General features: G+C 42.0%; 1 protein-coding gene across 3 annotated transcripts in view; it reads left to right on the forward strand.

Moving 5' to 3' along the window:
• Positions 1-1101: 1101 nt before the first annotated feature.
• The window catches only part of METAP1D (methionyl aminopeptidase type 1D, mitochondrial), a 50780-nt gene continuing 30589 nt past the window's right edge, over positions 1102-21292 (forward strand). For all 3 annotated transcript variants that reach the window (XM_074829112.1, XM_074829114.1, XM_074829113.1), the window contains exon 1: positions 1102-1200. In XM_074829112.1, coding sequence (XP_074685213.1) covers positions 1152-1200 — 49 coding nt within the window. In that variant the 5' untranslated portion in view covers positions 1102-1151. The remainder of the gene's footprint in view (positions 1201-21292) is intronic.

The following is a 21292-nucleotide window of genomic DNA, read 5'->3' on the forward strand; positions in this document are numbered from 1 at the left end:
CTTTTATTTGACTGAAAACTAAACCTACCACACCACCACCGCGTAAGATGGTGTTTGGATACTTCTTTAAGGTAAGGTGATACCTGTACAAAAGTGGTTGGAAAGATGCTGCTCTACTGAAAAGTTTGCTCTTTTAGAATGCTCTTTCTAAGTGCATGAGGTTTGGCCTTCCAGATGAAATAATGAGTTTAGCTAGAAAAATACTTGAGTTTTAGGGTTCAAGCTTTAGCCTTCAGAGCCTGCATAGGCCTTTACAACAAATAAAACAGTAGAAACTCAGTTCATAAAGAGTATTTCAACTTTCTAGTCACAAAAGTACAAAAAAAAGTTGTGGGTTTTTTTTTTAAAGGGAAATAAATTATGAGGTATCTCCAGCACTCATGGAATTGTATGGTTGCAACTCTTCTGAGACTGAGTCCCACTTCGGGAAGTGCTGTCTCACTGCTGCGTCTCTCGCTGGGGGGAAGCGCCCAGTCTCCAAGCCTGCTGGGCATGTTATACAGCTGAGTAGAACGGAGACTATATAGAGGGGCACTTCAGCAGGACTTCAGGGAAGCAACAACCCTGAAGGCTGCCCAGCATCCCACCGTAGGACAGGCCCAGCCTGCCACTAACGGCGGCGCGGATCAGCACTGACAGCTGAAGGCTGTCACCTTCCGACGCCATCCCGCGGGGCCCGCGCCAGGGCCGGCCGTACCCCCCACGCCCGCCCCACCGCCTCGCCCAAAGCCCCGCACCTCCCCACCGTGGAAGGGCGGGAAGGGGGCGCTCCCGCCCCACCGCCACAGCCACAGCCGAGGCGCAGCCGGGCCCCGCGCCCGCCGGCTGACGAGCTGCGCCCTGCGAGGGCTACGGGGCAGCGAGAGGGGGGTGCGCGGCGGCGACAGCCGCCGGCTCCGGGACGGCGTCCCCGCTGAGGGGTGGCCCTGTCACGCACCTGCCCGCGACCCGCCGGCGGGGCGGGACTGACCCGCCGGGACCCTCAGGCGGCGCGCGCACTGCGGCCCCGGCCGACCCGCTGCCCGCCAACAGCCGCCGGGGCGGTCGCCGCGCGCCAGGCGGCCCCGCGCCCGCGCGAGGCCGTCAGGGCACCCCCCGCCGCGCTCCGCTCTCTCCCGCCGGCCGCCCGCGGCCACGTGACCCCGCCTCACATGGGCAAGATGGCGGCGCCCAGAGCTGTCAACGTGCTGCGGAGCGGAGGTGAGTGCGCGCTGCCGCCGCCGCCGCCGCTGCGGTGGGGGGAGGCGCGGGCCCGGCGCGGCGCTTTGCACTCCTCCAGCCCTTCCCGCCGGCTGCCGCGGCGCCGCTGTTGAGTTGGGGCTGGCTTTGAGATCGAGGAGCAAAAGGTCCCGCCGCCGGCCTAGCGGGGAGCCCGCCGCGCCTGCCGGGGGCAGCGAGAGACCGCTCCGGCAGCCGGAGCCCCCGGAGCGCGGGAAGGCGTCCCGGGGCGGGAGGGGTGTGTGTCGGCGGGGCGTGGGGAGCCGCAGCGGGGTCCCCCAGCGGCGGCCGCAACTGTTAAGTCTCGACTTTGATTACTGCGTGTGCCCTTGGCGCTCTGCTGGAGCGTGAGGCCGCCCGGCCTCCTCACCGGGCGGACACCGCTAGGGCGGGACAGCACCTGCCGCCTCAGCAGCGATGAGCAGTCCCGAGGCCCGCATAGTACGGGTAGGCTGCAGGAGTCTTTTGCTGTGATCATTTTTGCTGTTGCAATTTAAGTGCTTGACAGAAAAAGTAGTCTGACATAAGTATACATGTTTCTTCTACCAACCCATTCAACTGCAGAACTTCTTGCGTGTTGGCATGTCAGTGTACGTAATGGCTTTTCAGGCCCCATTATCCCTCATGCTCCAAGGTCCTCCTAAAAGCACCTTTTCTACCCCATAACCTTTCACAAGTGAATCACTCCAATGTGTCTTATTATATATATTGACTTATTAATACAGGATGTTTTACTTTGCTGAAAAAAGCACTATCTTATTGGCAAAATGTTATTTATCTCTCATTCCTTCCCCTCAGTGTTTTATTGTCTTGTGTTAAATAAGATTGGAAGTTCTTTGGGCCATACCAATCTGTGAGTGTTTGTTTTTAGCTCCCATTGTAAAATCTTAAATGTGTGAATAGGAGGAAATAACTCTCAATGATCTTGATGGAAGATTTGCATGACAATTTTTTTAAAGACTGTTAAATACTTAATGTAGCAATAAGGGATAGAGTGATTCCAGATTAATTTTAATTTAAACATTAAACTGAATGCTGTGTGCTTTCATCTAAAGCATAATATTACAATGCTTTACAGCTGGCATAACAAAATTTCAATCACCTTTCTCATGTTACTGATCTTCTACTGTACTTTTATTCTTCATTTTATCTCACAGTCTTGAAAAACACTGGAAAATGTAAAGCCCTTTTCTTCATAGTTAATCCTGAATTTTGCAGGGCAGAAGTGCCACATCATTTTTTTTTCAGTAGTGAAGGCTCATGTGGATAAGGAAGTTTCAGTTTGACTGAAGTCAGTTTGATCTGAACATCAGCTGAACTCTGGGAAGAGCTGCAACATTTGGCCTTCAGAGTCTCCTATTTGTTTTATTTCTAACAGCTTTCAAACCTTTCACTCTTTCATGTATATGGAAGTGTGTGGAACAGGATCAAATTTTTTGGTATATAATACCATACACGCAAGGGATTTTTTTGTTTGAACCTCAGTTGAATTGAAGTTTAGTGTGCAGCTTCATACTATTCTTCATTATTTGCTCCAGCAGTTCTGCAACCTTTTTATTCCGAGTATTGTTTTGGTCATGTGTCCATGCCCTACCACTGCCTCCAGCCCCCTTCTCACCTAGAAATCCCATGTCTGTCATCCAATTAAAAGAGCCAAACCATTTAAATTTGTTAAGCCTTCATACCTTTCCTTCAGGCATCAAACCTTGTTCAGCTCCCCTAGTGGATATGCATTTCTAGAAGTTAAAAAAGCAAAACTGTCATAGTTCAGACAAGACTGATTAAACTAAATCAAATTTTCTCTGAATTGGACAGTTCAGTATAATTTAATTTGCAAATACTGGAAGACTGAGGTAATTTAAATTAGATTTCTGTTCACCTAAGGGAATCTATTCTACATAAATTGAACAAAAATTACTTTTTTCATAGCTTCTTTTGTGATATTTTTTCATATTTCTGATGTTATGTTTTTATAAATGATGAAAGGAAAGTTTTCTTTATTATGGAACTGTTTCTAGGTAAGTGCATTTGAACAGCAGAGATCTTGGAAGTTTTTATACTGGTTAAATACTTCTTCCACATATCACAAGGACTTAGGGTAGCCTAAAAAATCTTTATTATATTTGAAAAAAGGAAATAAGTTGAATGAAAGCTTGTAGGAAGTTAAAAAGACAGTTTGTGCCTTTTCAGTAGGCATATTAGGAATTTATTTGAATAGTCTCTGCCTTGCTGGGGTCAGAATTGCAGCACTGTCAACCCAAGGAGAAGGTACACAACTTTGTAATGTGAGTGGCTTGCACAAACCTTGTGAAATTCTGTATGCTCAAAGACTTAATTTCAGAGTGGTCTTGCAGTGGGTCGAACTGCATTTTAGCTGCCATCCTTTCTTGAACAGTATTTGAAAAGAAGTGTGAGTTGTATTTACTGTTTTTTAAAAGAAAACTAAGAAACATCCAGAACACAGACACATTGAATCGGTGTGTCATGTCATGGTTTGTACTTACAAGTAGTACAGATTATATGGTGATTCATTGGCTTGTAAATGGTGTAATTACATATTATGACAGTTTCAGGTATTACAGTAATTGCATCTGTGATACTTCATTGGTAGTAAAATAAAGTAGAAGACATCAAAGAACAGCATGTCTGCAAATACAGTTTAGATGGTTTAAGGCATAGAAGTTTCTTATTTATTTCTTCATTTTAGGCAAGTAAATTACTGTAGAGTAGAAATCCCTAATTTCTTGTAATGAAGCTTCAGGACTTTGAGCCACAGGAAAATAATTGATAAGAAGGCATCCCATGTAGAATGAGTTACTTATTTCGTTAAATACTGATATAACTGATTTCTCATCTTGCTTCCCTATCTCTAACAATGAATAAGTATTCTGTAATAATCTATGTGGCATATTATTGGCCACACTTTTAAAGTTAAATCACTGTAGACTGATGGTGTGCAATACATCTTTTACATCTGTGCCTAGTCTGTGTTCTCGGGCTGCTGTTGGCTTGTACACTGCCGTGTTAAGCCCCTTGCGGCATTGAGAATTCATATGGAGGCTCCTAAATGGCTACTGATAAGCCTGGAAACTCTTCTTAGGTAGAAGCTGTAGCTGTAGCAGCACAGTATGTGAGATGTTGTGAGATACTTTTCTTCTGTGCATGCAGAGCCTTTTAGAAATTATTGATTTCAGAATTTTTCTGAGAATGTTACTCTTTTCCCTCCATTAGTAAAATGAAGAGGAGATATATAAACATGTTTTTAAATCTTTTTTTAAAAAAGCAGGGGTGCATAGCTAGAGTTTGATTTTATTACAATAGAGCTTCAAAGCCTCACACTTCCATTTGCCTGAAAGTGTTGAGTCTCATTAGAAAACAGTCTTTTTTCTTTTTTTTATTTTAATTTTCTTTTATATTACAGAGCATTCTTACTTGGGCCATATACCTCACAAATTTGGTTCACAGGTCTTGTCAGTAATGCATGGTTGAGTTTCATCTATACTTGCTTCATAGTTAGTCTAGGCACAATTGAGTATTTCAAAGGAATAATAAACTCCTCTCCAGGAGGATATTTATATGAAAATCACCAAACTATTCTGAAGCATTACAAAAGTTAGAGATACTAGTTTGGACCCTGCAGAGGGTGGACTAATAGAAGAAGGTGTAGCAAGTGACTGAGGCAATCTGAAGTGATTTACTTTACATCCTTTAGGTAGAGTGCATACATGCAGTTTTACATAGTGTTTTTCTTTATGGTCAGACATGACTTTGCCATTTAGGATGTAAAGCTGATAGTCAACTTTTAAATTACTATTTTATGTTGAACTCTGCATGTTGGTACACAGAAGCCTGCTATGGAGTCTCCAGCTGGGAGGCAGTTAAATAAATAAAGCAAGCGCCTGCTGTAAATCTCTTCAAATCCCCATTTCCATGCCTTGTTCATTTCCAGAAACACGGTCAAGATCAAATCAGTTACCTTACCCAATAACATCTATCCAAAACTACTGCAGTTTCTACCACCTGCAAGGGAAGAGGACTGTCTTCACTCTCTGGGAATCTTTTTTGCAGCAGTTTCTGATACCCTATTGCCATCACTAACCCACTTCCATAGGCAGGAACCTGGACTTGCCGGCATGTCACCTCCTCACCCACACAGCCTGCTGCAGGGAATCTAGCATCTTTCTGAATAGTTAGCAGAATCAGTATCACAACTGAGTTGAGGTATCTTTCTCCCAGTGTACTTAGTTTCCTTCCATTTTATATCTCTTTTACTTTTATTCATGAAATATTCATTCGTTATCCAGAATTCATCAAACACCTGTGCTCAGCTTTGTTTCATGAATGCAGCTGAGGGTGCCTGCTGGTCCTCCTGGAAGCAGGAGACACCCCTGTGAAAAATAAGGTACTGAGCTGTATTTTAGGGACATGTATGTCCATTACCTTGATCTTAATTTGAGGTTGATCTTTATCATTATCAATATTTAGCCAGTTTGTGCATTCTGTCCAAATGGGAACCTATTTTTTTCTCCTCTGCATTGGAATTTGAGTTAACATAAAACATTCAACCCAATTTAAGAAATTGAGTTAATCTGGGTTAGAAGATGGAGCATTAATGACTGTCTAATACAAGACTCCTGTCTCTTGAGTTATCCATAAAAACTTTACTGAATCTTTTACCAAGCAGTATTTATGATTCACATGGTCCATATCTTGCATTTTGTTAGTCTGCAGCCCTTGATAATACTCATGGTTTCATGAAATGCAAACTTTTCAATATTTTTAAGAGGAAGTGAAAGAAGGGCTCAAAATAAGGTATTTTCCCTTTTTATTGTAATCAAAGCATGCATGGCAGATTTTTTAACTGGTATACGCTGCTGAATCAATCTGTTTCTATCTTTTTGATGATGCGTTTTGAAATAGGAGTTACACTTATTTTTTTTAAAATTGTAGCTTGCCTTTTGATAAGTGTATTTAACTGTAAACTTCAACGTATATGAGATTATTCTCATTTTAAGAATGAATCATAAAAATCTTAGCACTATTAATATTCAAATCCTAAAAGAATGTCTTCATCCATATCTTCCTCACTGTTAAAGAAGCTTAGAAATGTACAACTCAAAAAAAAAACTAATCCTCACCTATGGTAACTTCCAGTACTTCTAAGCTAATGCTTTTTTAAAAATTGGCAGTAGCGTATACAGATAAGTTTTGGGGAGTCTTCACTAAACGTTGCCTGGTATTCCAGACTCATAATAAAACATGTAATTCTGAGGCTTTTTTGGCAGATGAGAAAAAGTGATTGAAAACTTTCGCAAAAGAGTTTTCAAGATGAAATGATGCTTGGCTGCACTGTGCAATATATGAGCTGGGCAATTAGCTGGAAGAAAATATTAATTCACATTTTCCATTAATTTGTAGACAGACTCATGTCTCCAGAATTTAACATTAGCATTATCAGCTGCAAATGAGGCATGGTAGAAGTTCAAACCATTTGACTGTAGTACACTTTTAACATTTTTCAAATGATCCTAAGGTAGTTTCATCCCTGTCTTGAAAATAATCAGGCAGACAAGGAATTATTCCCATTTCAACAGTGCAGCAATGAGTAACTCTGGGGGAGACATGCACTTTCATGGATTGAGGCACGAGAGAAAAAATATTCCCCTTTCAATAAAGTGTTTAATTGTTCTCTTCTTTCAGTTGAGAGGTAATGTATTGTTGGCAGCACACAGAGCCTTTGTTCTGACAAGATCCATCAGTTCTGGCTGTGGGTGGATTTGTAGGGTGTGGTTTCCCTGTGAGTTTAGGTTTCTCAATCCGCATTAGCTAGGATTGCCTTTAAGCAAAGGAAAGTCATTAGCAGATGTCCAGCTATGGTGTGAATTGGATCAACTTGTTGATCTACTTGAACAGCAGCCGCCATGGTGGAGGCTGTGTTCCGTCAGCAGCTCCCTGGTCTGGTTTGATGCAGGAGGGAGGGCGGCTTATACAGCAGCAGCATTTTCATGTGCAACTGCACATTTAAGTGATCTGTGTAAGTGACATTAGGCATTACCTGAGTGTTTTTAATTATTGGCTAGCTGCTGAAACTCAACATTTTCTGCCACATCAACAGCTTTACTGGCCCATGCCTACTCATGTAGCCATTCGTTCCAGTATGTCAAAAGTCTTTTCTTCTTTGTAGGAAGGTGCCTGTTGACATGGTGCTGGAGCATCACCATTGCGGTTATAACTAAAATCCACATAGAGACAAAATTCATGACGCGTTCCTGAAGAGTACTTAGTTTCAGCCTTTTCTGAATGGTTTCTCTGCTCTGTGTGCCTTATATCTTGGGTGGCCAAGTCCCAGGCAGTGTCCTGTAAGTGCCAGTACTTAGTCTGTGATAAATATATTGGACAGGTACATTTTTAGATACCAGAAGTTAAGTGGGGTAAGCCTAGCTGTAATCCTTCAGGCAAAATTGAACTTCTTTGGCAATGTATTTTACATATATCACTTTTCATTTTGCAGAGCTTTCCGTACAGCTTACCTGGACCCTTCCATAAGGAGAAAGGAGCTGCTTTCTCTTTCCATTTCCATTGCAGAGCTCTGAAACTTTTCCACTGTCTGCAGCAGCTCACCACTCTGGTGGTGTGATTCTCTGTAAGGGCTAGTGTCCAGCTCTGTGCGTATGCTACTGACCCTGAAGGGAAATACCAGAAAGCTCTGGGAAAGCCTCTACCAAACACTGGGATGCCCCACCATAGGCACTTGGCTTGCTGTCATGTTTCCAAAGTGGGTTTTACAGTGCTCTCTCAGTATTCAGAGTTAGATGTGGGGATGTCTGTGAGCAAGGAGCACGCCCTGTTTGCACGCACAACTTCGGTGTCACCTGCCAGAGGCTGTTGCCCTCGTCTGGCGTTTTCTTACCTGGCTTCAGGTATAGAAGCAAAGGCTCAATACTGCGTAATAGGGTAGAAAGTCTGAAACGGAAAGTCACGTCTGTGATTTCAATTCCAGGTGTGCAGTTTAGTGCTGGCTTTGGGCAGCACAAAAGGCAAAATTTGTCTCTTACTGAAGGGTAGGTCTCCTCAGGCTCATAAATGCAGTGTTAACCAACATACAAATCTTAGTGTTGATCTGCAAAGAATCAAATTAATGACTTAAGCTCCTCTACTCATACAGCAAATCAATGAAGTAAAGGATACCACTTCTCTAGGGATTTAATTAAAGAAAAGAAAAAAATACAGAAGATGACTCTGCCAAGCCTATGTACATGATTGAACTGCAAGTGAAGTCTCTGGCTTCTTGGTCCTTGCATGTTCTGATACTTAAAACATCAGGAATAGTGGTAGAATATATCACAGGTCTCTGGTGGTTTCTAAGCTTGTTTACTGTAATATGTAGTGTTTGAAGAGAAAGAATGAAGGACTGAATTGTCCCTAAATAAATTCTGGACCTCAAATTGTGAATTATATTGTATGTTAGAAAAGATAGCTCCACTATCCAAAATCACAGAATCAGATGCCCTATGAGCATATAGTACAACATTTTTTTGCCTCCCAAGAGCTCGCAGCACAGGTAGACACAAGGCACTGAAATCATGAGCACTAGCTGATGGATGGAGAAACTGTAGTGCTGAGGGAGTAATTTGTGGAGGGTCTAGTGGCAGCGTGGCATCAGCAGGATGAAACAGGGCCTGAGGCAGCCCTAATGCCTGCTGCTCCTAAGCTACCAGACTAACGCACAGTTTAACAGTGGACATATGTGAAGTGGGTTTCTAGATTTAGATAACATATTCCTTTTACTCAAGCTTTTGCACTGAATTATCCTACCTAGATCAGAAGCTGGATTGAAGGTGTACATAAAACCAACGTACTATGTGTCTGTAAAGTTTGGGAATTGTGTGTTGTGGGTGTTCTCTAGCTGTGCAGAGGAAACCAAACAGAGCCAGTCTGGCACACTTCCTCTCATTTCTTGCATGGTTTTCTACATACAGCTAGAGTTGGAGTGTAAGGTTGAGGGTACCATAAAAGTATTTCTATAGTCTCATGGTATTTTCTTTTTTTATTCTGAAAAGACCTGGGTTTCTGCTGGAAGATAAGCTACTTCTAGTTATGAACCTGTTCTGGTGCTAAAGCTGCAGCAGAGGTCTGTGTCATGAAATTGAAGCTGGTTTCTCTTTCTACTATATTCAGATGTACTAGACCTGATGTTCTGGTTGTGACAGTTGTGAATCATGAGGAAATTTAAGGTAAAGCTTAGGAGTTTTTGAGCATTCTTCAGTGACAGTTCTGCTGGTCCACTGCACACTGGGATTTCAAAGTAGTGCTTGATCGTGTATGCAGTCTGTAAAAGGCCTCTTCTGTGCTAAAACCACCTGTAGGACCCCTAATTACAATGATCTTCTCAATTCAGGATTGTATAATTTTCCCTCTTTTTTTTTTTTTTTTTTTTTTGTTCCTTCTTCCTTCTCCCCCACTCCTAAACAAGCATATTCCTATAGCACTTGGAAATGCACAACTGGCAAGAGAGACTTGCTGCCTCTTCTTCTCTTTGACAGTTTGACGTGATGATGTGCCAACCCTGGATAGCTTGCAGTCCTTCTAGACACCACATCCCAGTGCTGTCGATCTAGCAATATTTATTAGCATTAAAATTTAATTTGAAAACATTTTGAAGTAATGAAGTGGGAGGGGGAGTGGGTTACATGGCAATTGCTTTTTTTCTTTTTTTGATGTGCCTGTTCAAGCTGTGTGCATTTGTCACAGTGGTTTCTTTTCTAAGTATTTCTATTTAAAAATCAGTGTTTGTTAAAATATACTTGTGTGCCTGGTCTAACATTTGTATTTCATATGTGAAAAAGCAAGAGAACATACAGACCGCTCCTTTGTATATGTGGTACACTCTCTGCCTTACAGTTATTGCATCCTGTAGAAAGAGGCTGTTAGGCTAAAGCAGTGTTTTAATTTCATTTTTTAGTTTTTAGTTACACATTTCTGGAGCCTCCCTGACCGCTGCTGTTACCTGATGGCGCCTATATTTCATCAAGTTTAGACAAGCAGTCTACCTGGACTTAGGCCCAGAGGAGCTGCTGTAACTGATGAACATGATCCCCTCTGCCTGGGAATCTAAGACCTGTAGTACCATGATTCCCAAGGGAATTGAAAGAAAACTGTTCAGGCCTCACCTCCTGCTTTTTTTATTTTCTTTGTTGTTTTTATGTAGTATCGCCTTGTACTGATGGGTATCGTACCTCGCCACAGGTAAAATCTGGTATTAGTTTGTCGATAATTAGCAGAAAAATTTCTTTTAAACCTAGACTGGAAACAGAAGCAGCGAAGAGCAAGAGCACAGGCAGCGACAGAAGTTACTCTGACATCTCTTGATTACTGCTTACAAATAAAGTGACAAGTTATTAAACAAAATAACAAAAAATCTTGTAGCACTAGTGTTATCGTGTTGGTTTGGGTTTTTTTTACTACATTATCATTTTTATGCATCCAGAGTTTAGTGGATACAATTGCATATTTTAATTTTGTTCTTGCATGTTTCTCTTTAATATGTTTCATTCTGTTGGAAAAACTGCATTATATAAACATTGTATATTACTGTAGCTGCGGAATATTATCATAGTGGATTTTTTTATTTAGAAAATGTTTTTAGAATTTTTTATGATTGCAGAGTGAATGTTAGCATTCAATGTAATTAAATTTAATTGCATTTCCTGTATGTTTTATTTTTAGTTTGCTCTTATATGCCTTTATTTTCATTAGGGGTTGTAAATTTGACATTTTTTTAAGAAACCAAGGAGCTGGCAGTCAGACACAAGGCCACTTTAAAGCAATGAAATAATTATCTTTAAATTCTTCTAAATGTGGGGAACATGTAGTTTCTGCTTAACAATCAAAAGCTGTTTCTTCATGTTGTTTTGGATTGTGCGACCTTTCTTTTGTAAGTTTAAAAAATTAAAATGGGGAAGAGTAATTAAAAGCTGCTTCTCCCTTCCTATTCTAGCTTTTATGTCCAGGCCGACTGGACAGGCAGGCAGAACATGTTAATTACTCTTTGAGCTACATACATTTTTGCTGTTCATTGATCTTTTACTGCTCATGTTTACCTAACATGTTATACCATTACTTGTAGAGAGAATTTTTTCCTTGATATCTTAAGAAAAAGTGTGGAAAAATTTGCTTTCAACTACTTTTTGTTTTTCTGTTATTGTAACAGTTCGTCTGACTGACTTATTTGTTTAAACATGAGCTGTTTACCCTGGGAGGAACTGAAGTGACTGGAGAACTTGTAAAGCTCTGGATTTGTGAATGTGAAGACTGAACAGATAAGGAGTCTCAGGTTTACTTATTTAAATCTAGTGACTAATAAACATCTGAAATAAAGATGTCATTACTAAAATTTCAATTTTCTTTTTCTCTGTGTAAGGGAATATAAGGTCTGCTGTAGCACAGTAGAGGTATTGTATTACAGTTCACATCTTCCAGGCTCCTTGTCTGCTCCAGATTTGACATTCCTGGTATTTCTGCGTTTTGTTGTTTTTTTTTTTTTTTAAAAAAAAAAAGGCATGAAAAAAAAAATCATATCAGATCTTTTTAAACACCAAAAAGGTAAACGTACAATTATGTCGTATAATCACATTAAGATTTTTTTTTTTCAGTCACCAGCAAGGGAGTTATTGTTCTTGCTAGACAAAGTTCATTCCAAGTTTTTGATAGAGAACACCTGAGGAGTGAAGTTGGGGTTGTTTTCTTGCATCGTGACAGTACTGAGAGGCAACAGGCTTCAGGTTTCTGTTGTCTGAATTGTAGGAATCTCCTGCCCTGGAGACTGTGCAGCAGTTGAAATAAATAAGGGAGAGAGGCAGAGGCTTTTGCCAGCACATAGGCTTTCTCAGCTCACTGCTCAGTGGCGAATCAGTTTGAGAAGCTACATTGTGAGTCTCACCTTGGTGTCTCATGGACTTTCCATTTCCTGGGATTGGTGTTCCTGGTGGGAGCTACTGATCCTTGGGAACTTGCCTGCTTTGGAAACGGGAGGTTCTCCTGCTACTCTGCCGCTGTCCTCCTCACAGTAAGACAAGTTCTCTTACAGATGTGTGGCTGAAGAGAAGGTATGATCTCAACACAGTGTGGGGCTCAGGTCCTTCACAGGCCTAGGAGCCAGGAACTAGGGATTTGGGGCAGGTGGTGTGCATGGCTTTGGATAAGCTATTGTACTTTCTGTGTCTTTCTCCACCTACAATGCAGATATTTATCTACCTTGTAGGTGCGTTGGTTGAGATTAATGAGTTGTTTGTAAAGCACTTCGAAGATGAAAAGCGCTATAAAAATGAGAAGTATTATGTATGAGGTCTTGAGTGCGTAATGGTTGTTTGCCTGCCAGTATTTAAAGCAATTTGTTACATACTAAGTATGAAAGACACTGTATGAAGTGAAGTTCTAGTTTCCATTTAAGAAAAATCACTCACTTTGTGTTTAGCAGTTCAGGTCACACCACTGGTCTTCAGTGTTACCTAGAGTGAAAACAGACTCTAGAAGACTTTTTAAAAAGGAACCATTTCAAAACTTTAGAATTGGGTGGTTGTTATAATAAGGGTTTCTTCTCAGTCAGTCATTTCTTACCCTCTTTATATGTCTTGGGTTTTGTTTGCCAAATTCCCAGGTCTTCGACCTTCTTCTGTTCTGCCAAATGCTTCTTCTGTCCCTTCTTACACTTCTGTCTGAACTGTTCTTCACGCTGCTTCTGCTCAACAGCTCTTGCCATGTTGCACAGGTTTCCTCAGCCCTTCGTCTACCTGCACCTCACTTTGGTCATTCCTGCACCCAGGCTTCCCCTATGCTCCTGCCCCAAGGAGTCTGTTGCCATGCTGTCTGGTACAGTGCAGGATGCTGCAGGATGCTTCTCTGATAAATATGAGAGTGAACTGCCCGTCGTCAGGCAAAAATATCCACAGAAGGGGCAACGTTGCTCTGTGTTTGAGAGCAGACCTCCCTGTCTGTGACCTGTTAGTTCAGTGATCTTCAAGCTTTTTGAGCATGAGTTTTTCTAAGCATCTTCCAGTGGCGATGTAGACTTCCATGTAGGGAACTGGAACATAATGATCTTGCTTTCTAAAACAGTCTTTTCATGGTCTTTGGATGTGGCCATCAAAATCCCAGGTTTCCTCAGATCACAAGCTGAAAACAACTGTGTCACTGTGTCTTGTGTATTATGCATCAGCACCATGTAGTCTGTCCAGCTTGGATAGTAAAATACTCGCTTTGGCCCCAATCTTGGTTTACTGCATCGGGTTAGAGATGTGAAAGAAACAAATGCCCCATCTTAAATAGGTTCACACATATATAAATACTTAAATGCAGTCCCCTTCACTTTGTAAAATGTGTCACATAACCAGAATAGTGCATGTTTTAATTGTAGGAGTAAAATGGGAGAGGGTAGGTGGTATGGTTTGAGCCCATAGGGCAGGTGAGCACCACATAGCCACTCACTCACCCCTTCCCCTTCAGGAATGGGAAAGCGAAAATAAAGCAAAAGGTTCGGGAATTGAGATGAGGACGGAGAGGGATGACTCACCCATTATGGTCAGGGGCAAAAGGCAGGCTCGTTAGGGGAAGAAAAAGAACATCAATTTAATTTAAACACTAACAACAACACTTAACAGACAGAGTAGGATGGTGAGAAGCATTACCACATCTTAAAAACACCTTCCCCCACCCCTCCCTTCTTCCCAGGATCAGTTTTGCTCCCAATTTTCTGTACCTCCTACACCCCAGCAGCTCAGGGGGGCAGGGGATGGGGTTACGGTCAGTCCACTGTTTCTTCCTCCCCAGGGGGAGGACTCCTCACATTTTTCCCTGCTCCAGCGTGGTGGGAGACCGTCCTCCACGAACTTTCTCTGACATGAGTCCTTCCCACAGGATGCATTCTTCTTGATATGCTCTGGTGTGGGTCCCTCCCGCACGTTGCAACCCTCTCAGCACTGAACTACAGCAGTGGGGGCTTCTTCCCACAGAGTCCTGGCCTTCTTTGGGTGCAGACACCTGCTCCGCTGTGGGGTCCTCCACAGGCTGCACGTGGGCACCTGCTCCACCATATGCCTCCATGGGTGTCAGGGGGGTGGCCCTGCCATCTCACCATGGGCTACAGGGGGGCTCTGCTCTGGCGCACCTCCCCTGCTTCTCCTCCTTCTTTCAACTGACCTCAGTGTTTGCATAGGTGTCTTCCTGGTAACTCCTCCTCACAGCTCCAACTCCTCTTCCCAGGTTCCCTTCTTAAATACGTTATCACAGAGGCACAGCCACCATTGCTAATTGGCTCAGCCTTGGTGCAAAGGCAGGTCTGGCTTGAAGCAGTGGGAGCTTCAAGAAGCTTCTTGCAGGAGGCGACCACTGTAGCTCTCTCCCCCACTACCAAAAACCCTGCCACACATGCAAACTCAGCACAGCAGGCATGAAAATTTGTATACCACAGAGCAAGGTCTTGTAGTTTATTGGATGCAATTCAGTCAGGAAAATACAGTATGTGGCCATGTTTAGTATGATAAAAAGTGTCAGAATTCTCTATTTTGTCTTAGTTATTGCATTATCTTGCTAAGTTTTTAAAAGGATCTAGGAGAAATCATTTAAGATAGTATTTACAAGCTGAACTGTTAGTTGGCTTGGGCTTTATCCATGTGATAACTGACTGTTCCTTGGGGGTAGTTACTACAGACGTTTCTGGACAAAGGAAGTTTGAATTATTATTTTTTTAAATTACCTTAAGATAGTTCATATTTTAAAAAAATTGAGTGAAAATCAATCTGGAAATGTTTTATGATATAGAAACAAAGTATGGAAAGTTTGTTTATTTTGTTAAATGACTTATTCCCTGGGGAGTTCTCCTATTAGAGCTCTTGTCCTTTCCAAATCAGTAGATGTCTTTCCCTTCTTAATTTCTGAACAAAGAGGAAAATGTTGGAAACCAAGTGTTGAACAAACTGCCCTGCTGCATGGAAGCCTTAGAAAAGGGGAATAAAGGGCTCTTCAGAGCTTCTCAGAGGTCTTTTGGCAGGCATACTCTGTAGTGTGCAGCCTGAGAAAACTTTCATGAGTGTTTTTGAAAGTCGCAGTGTTCTCTTTTGAGTTTAGAAGATAAATAACCAGCCACTCTAACCAGCTGTATAAAGTGTCCAACCTTCATATTTTAAAGATGTTTACTTTCAGGTATTTATCATTAAAATACCTGTTTAAAGCTATGTTTCAGTTTTAGATTGAGCTCATTTTGAACCATGAAGGACTATTGCAGTAATGAACATGATCTAAATTTATATATTAATACTTATGGCATATCAGATATTCTCTAAAGGAACGTGTACACTTCTAGATTATCTGTTTCATGTTTAGTTGTATATAAACTTAAATTAGGTGCCGCCTTATGTATTTTTTAAATTATGAAAGTCAACAGATGTGACATAATACTGAAAGAAAATGACAAATAAATTGTTTGTTTCTCACATAAATTCCAGCTGTTCAGTCTCAGATTTTCTGATAGACGCAGGTGGAGATGGAATTTGAAAAAAGCAAGTGAGCTCCCAACCTCCTTCCACAAGTCGTAAAGATTAGGCACTTTATGTAATAGATGGTGCAGTCACTGCAGATCAGCTTGTATGCTGCTTGAGTTCGTAGCTGTTGAACGTCCTTGTAAACTCATCTAGAGCTGTTGAGTTGAGGTCCTTCTCCACTGGACAGAGTGGACAGTCATCTTGCAAAGATGTCCTGGCTTGACATCAAGTTGAGGTGTCCACAGTGGTTTGTGCAGGTCTGAGAATTGAGTCACACACTCTTGCATCGTGGATAAAATGGTAGGCAGTGGTGGGGCTTAATTTCATTGCTGTGTGTTTTCTGAACTAACACCTGTGAGTTGACCAGGCAGGTCTCACCTCTCCCGACCTATTTCTGGTTCTTCTGCACTGATTATTATTGTTAACATACTTCTTATAGCTCATGACAGAGACTTAAAGGAAATGGGTGTTCTTTAAAGAAACAAAGTAGTGGGACTTGTCTGGGTTTATAAAGATTTATTCATGCTCTGGCACACCCTACTAATGCAGCAGAAGCTCAGTTCATGAGAAGAGTTTTCTTCTGGGAAAGCTTAAATCAGTTCCTCCTAAAGATCAAGTTGTACCAGCAAGAATTATTTTGCTGGCATAGCTCCTTCCCAGTGCTATTCTGAGTGGTATCGTTACATTGTCTAAGAGTTTTGGGTTGTAGAGTACTCTCCTTAACTAATACATGTTTTCTGGCAAACCTTTAATTGCAGAGTGACCCAAAGACTGCAGGAGAAGAGCTGCTTCTAAAACCTGCTTGATAAAGACAGTCTTGCTTTTGTTCATCTGGGGTCTGTTTTGTCCAAATAACTCTCTTGTAAAAACTGTTTCACAAAATCAGATGTAGAATAAGGTAGCTGATAGACAAACTTCCCCAGCTTTTGCTGCAACAGTATCCCCACCTGTGGGAACCAGCTGGAGGTTGCAAACGGGTTCATGGGAGGTTGGCAACTAGAAGTTCAGCCAGCTGAAAATAATCTGCTGGGGTGACTGGGGTAAAGCCACCGGTTCTCTCTTGTCCCCTATGGTGCGACAAGTGGTGATGGTGGACTACCAACCACTGCACCATAAGCAGACACGGCAGAGGCATGGACACATTGCTTCTGCTGACTGTGCCGTTGCAAGGCAAGCAGCCACGTCAGAATCAATTTTGCTGTAGCTGTTTGCTCAGGGAATGCGAATCAGGAGCCCTGATGTTTATAAAGTTGTGGCCAGGGCCATAAAATTTGAATTCGCAGTCACATCGCTTTGCAGTAGGCCATGAGGGTAGATTGAAATGGACTTCACATTTTCCATGATTAAAATATGCAGCAGCATTCTTGGCACATAATTGACTGAATTCAGTGTTTTGGGGATGACTTCAAAGTCAAAAGGAGTTGAGACCTCCTCCTGAACATGTCTTGGCTATGATTTTGTCAAAACACATAACTTCTGTTACCACATATTTCATATATTTTAGCACCAAAGCTTCTCACTCAGAGTTTGTCCAGGTGTTGAACCAAAGTCTTCCAAGAGAGAGACCAAAGATAGGAAGTTGCCTGCTTCTGTGGCTGGGCTTCTACAGAAAGTTGTGGGAGCGCCAGCGCTTTCTTCAGAGTTGAGGCTTTTCTCTCTGTCCAGCTCTATTTTATAATTCTCCAAATAATTTATAGTGCATTATGAAGCACATCTGGATAGAGGTTTAATGAACAACTTCACTGACCTGATTTTTTAATTAGGAAAATAGTGCCTTTGCAGCTGAAATCACCAGTACAATTGAGGCATCAATGTTTCCCCATGCAGATCTGCAGATTTAGTAAAGCACTGTCAAGATGGATCTGCACTATCATCAGATTTACCAGGGGCTGCCAGGATCACTGGCCTTTCTTAATAGTACCAATGTGTACTTCTTGCCACATGCGTGGCTTTACTACTAGCCCTTTTTTTATTTGTTTGTTCAGCCCTCCCCATGAGGAATGCAATATGTGCGCGTGACTTGCATGACACACAGACAGCTATGCAGCCTTCTCTTCCAGTCATACTAAATTTTTCGTGGAAGTAAAAATGCTGTTTTGTATCAAATTGAATGGAAAGCCTTTGCAAAAATTTTTCTTTTTATGCAATTAATATCTACAAATTTTGTTTCTTGTGTCAGTCCTGCGTCCAGAGTTCTTTCTATCTAGCCAAAGCACCAAATAAATAAGTATGTGAGCTGTGTTCTGGTTGAAACTTTTTCGCACTTGCAAGCAACTGGCTTCTGTCAGAGCAACTGGGAGATCCAGCTGTGGGCTCAGGTTGCTGCCCACACTGATCTGTCTCTCCAGTGCCCAATACTATTGCAAATCTGTATATTTAAACCACAAACCTGTAACAAGAACAACAAAAAAAGAGAGTCGAGGTGGATGTTTGACAAATCGTGCAAGACAATCTTAAAGTTCTGCATTGAGTTTGCAAATTAGTATTTGGTTAAGTAGGATGTCCCCATGGAGAATTTCATGGATTATTGCCCAGCTTTGCAGGCAAGGTAGCTAAGCCTGCTCTGAAGAAATGCCTGTCATATTTAGCTGCCAAATTAGATTATCTTCATCTTGTGGAAAGCAAAACATTTATTGCTCCTTACAGATTTACTATCTGTGCAGAAAAGAGCTGTGTAAACCCTTTTCAGTCTACAGAAAGGAGTTAGAGACCTAATTTCTTGTGAAGACCCTTTGCTTACTCTATCGTAGAAAATCAGATGATGGAGTAGTCCAGTAAACTGTACAAAGTGAGTGAATAGCCTGGTGAAGATAGTTTAGAAATGAAGTATTCTATCTTTTTTTAAGTCAGCCTGTGTGGGGAGTGGCAGTCATGGGCCTTGCCATACCCATCCTTGGACCTCCATATGCAGCAGGGAGGTGTTGTGTGGGTGACCAATACCTGTAAAATGTGCATAAGGAGAAGTGACTGGGAGCATGGTCAAGATTTGGAGGTGGGAGGCACTGCCTAAAGTGCAACTGGACGGCATGATCCTCTCTCTAGGGATTAAGCAGCTGCTGTAATTTGTGATTTATTATCTGTTTCAACAAGATGAGTGCTGGTTGCAGTTCCTCCAGGAAATCTCCTGTAGCTGGGGTGTTGACTGTGGGGTATGGGACAGTGGAGAAACCCAGAGGTCCTTCCTTATCACTCAGGGCTCCCAGCTAGCTCTTGGAATCCAAACATCATGTTTTCTCACTGGAAAGCAAAGGGACAGATGGGCAGGACTGGAGCCAGTCCCACAGACGTGCTTTAGAAACTCGCAGAGATTGAATTCCAGTTGCCTTAACTCGTCCTGATGTGCATTACATGGGACAGGGTGCAGAGGAAACGAGTGTGCCAGATACTGACCTGCACGTGAGTTGTCACACGATGAAATACGCTGACCTCTCTTTCATGTTCCCGACACCTAGAAAAGGCTATGGTGAAGACTGAACCTTAGTCATCATAGTGGTGGTTATTGTTTAATTTACTGTAAATTGACCACCAGGTCAGTGCCCACGGATGCCTTAGCTCTTTGCACTGAACAGTTCCTGCGTCCAGTTAAGGTCCCTGCTGTACCCAGCTGTTTATTAGGTACTGGTGAAACACTTGTCCAGGGCATGAATGTTGCAAATAAAGTCTTGTGAGGTCTGAATAGTTGGAAACCTCCTACTTTGCCATATGTTCATTAGTTTACTTTAAAAGCTGAAGCTCAATTTCTACCCCGCTTCATTTACATCTGTGAATTGGAAAAGGAAACACGGTGAAGGCTGTCAGAGAAAGCCGGTGGCCAGTGCCCAAGCTGTATTATTGCTTTTCATATCTCAAAGTCAGTAATTTGGGATTGTGTTGGCAAGTGAGTGGCCAGTATTGCTTCTGGAGAAGAGATGTTATGTGTGCTGCATCATTGACACCTATATAGCAAATAACAACTACTTTCAACAGTAACCAAAACCAGTTGCAAGGGTTTAGGTTTGTTACTAGAAAATAAATTGAAATACCGATGGCTGTGCTGATATCAGTGTGTCTAAATAAGGATATTTAGAGAGCAGTCACTGGTAAAGCTAAACCATCCATTGCTGGGTGTCCAGCAGCGATAAAGGAGGAGGTAAGGAGTCCCACAGCCTGCCTGCCCATTGCCTCGCAGCCCGTTCATCCCATCTCCAAGACACTTGGACCTCCCCTGTGTTGTCCTGCAGGATCTGCCCCCTGGTATGAACAGCATGAGGCTTCTCAGGCAAGCTCTGCCAGCCTTGTTATACCATAATATAATCAAACATGTCATCTCTGCTTTTATAGAGATTTTGTGCCATGGCAGTACTTTTCGTGTTTGAGACAATCTTGGATCACTTCTCTTTTTTTTAATCCTAATAATATATTTATTGGATAAATGAGTCTGAATGTTTGGTAGCTGATCATCCTGTTACTTTCCTCCTGTTTTGTACTTATGTTCTTTCTCTTTAGCATTTATTTGAACAGCTTCCCTTTCCACAGAAGCGCTATGCTATTTATAAATTACCATTTTATTTGCAATATGCCATATATGAAAGGGGCCGTAGATGATGGTTACGTGTCTTGAGAATAGAGCCCTTAATTCTGATGTGTTTTATAAACAATTGGCAATAAATGGCCTGATCCTGTGTCCTTTGACTTTAGTGGGAGTTTTCCAACAAGCGTATTTATGCAAGAACAGCCCGTCTGCCAGCACAGCGTCAGTGGGCAGCACGCCTTTGCATTCAGCACAGTTGCACGTCCCCTTGCCAAGAACGAATTTTGCCGATTCAAATTTGCTCAGTTTGTCAACACACAGCTCCCATTGAACCTTGCAGGACGAGAATCATTCTTGGCATGGGGCCGCGGGCAGCCCGGGGAGTGCTGCCGGCACCGGCTGCGGCAGGAGCTGTGCACCAGCGAGAGGAGCAGCGCCCAGCCTTGGCTCCCCGGTTTGCAAGGCTCCCGACTCCTGTAGCGTGTGTTTGCTGTTGTTTGACTAGTGTGAAGAGTCAGTGATAAAAAGAGATTTCCTAGGTTAGTTTTCAAGGCGCTTTTTTTTTTTTTTTTGTGGCTGTCTGGATGATTAATGTGAACAGGAAAATACTGTTGACCCATTTAAATCATGTTAGACGACATCCATTGCTCATCTGCATAATGAAATACACACTGAACATTACAGCCTAAGTATAAGAGCCAGTGAACTACAAAAATAATATTTTACTCATTTAGATTATGAAGTAAAATATAGGACATTAGTACTAATCATAGTATTAAATTTTAAGCCATGCAAATTGTAATTGTCAGTGAAAAAGGACTATAAGTTGAAAAGGCTATTAGCATTTCGGCTTTAACAGTTAATTTGAGTAATCTTTCTTTTTTTTTTTGCTAGCATGCAGCTTAGGAAAGTCTGTATGCAAAACATTTAATAGTAAGTGCAGGAGTGTTTGTTTTATGTCATTATTTAATTTCAATCATTAAAGAAATGTTAGAAATATTAATTTGCAGTATTGAAATGTATTAACATT

This window comes from Strix aluco, chromosome 6 (assembly GCF_031877795.1).
Source record: "Strix aluco isolate bStrAlu1 chromosome 6, bStrAlu1.hap1, whole genome shotgun sequence".
NCBI lineage: Eukaryota > Metazoa > Chordata > Aves > Strigiformes > Strigidae > Strix > Strix aluco.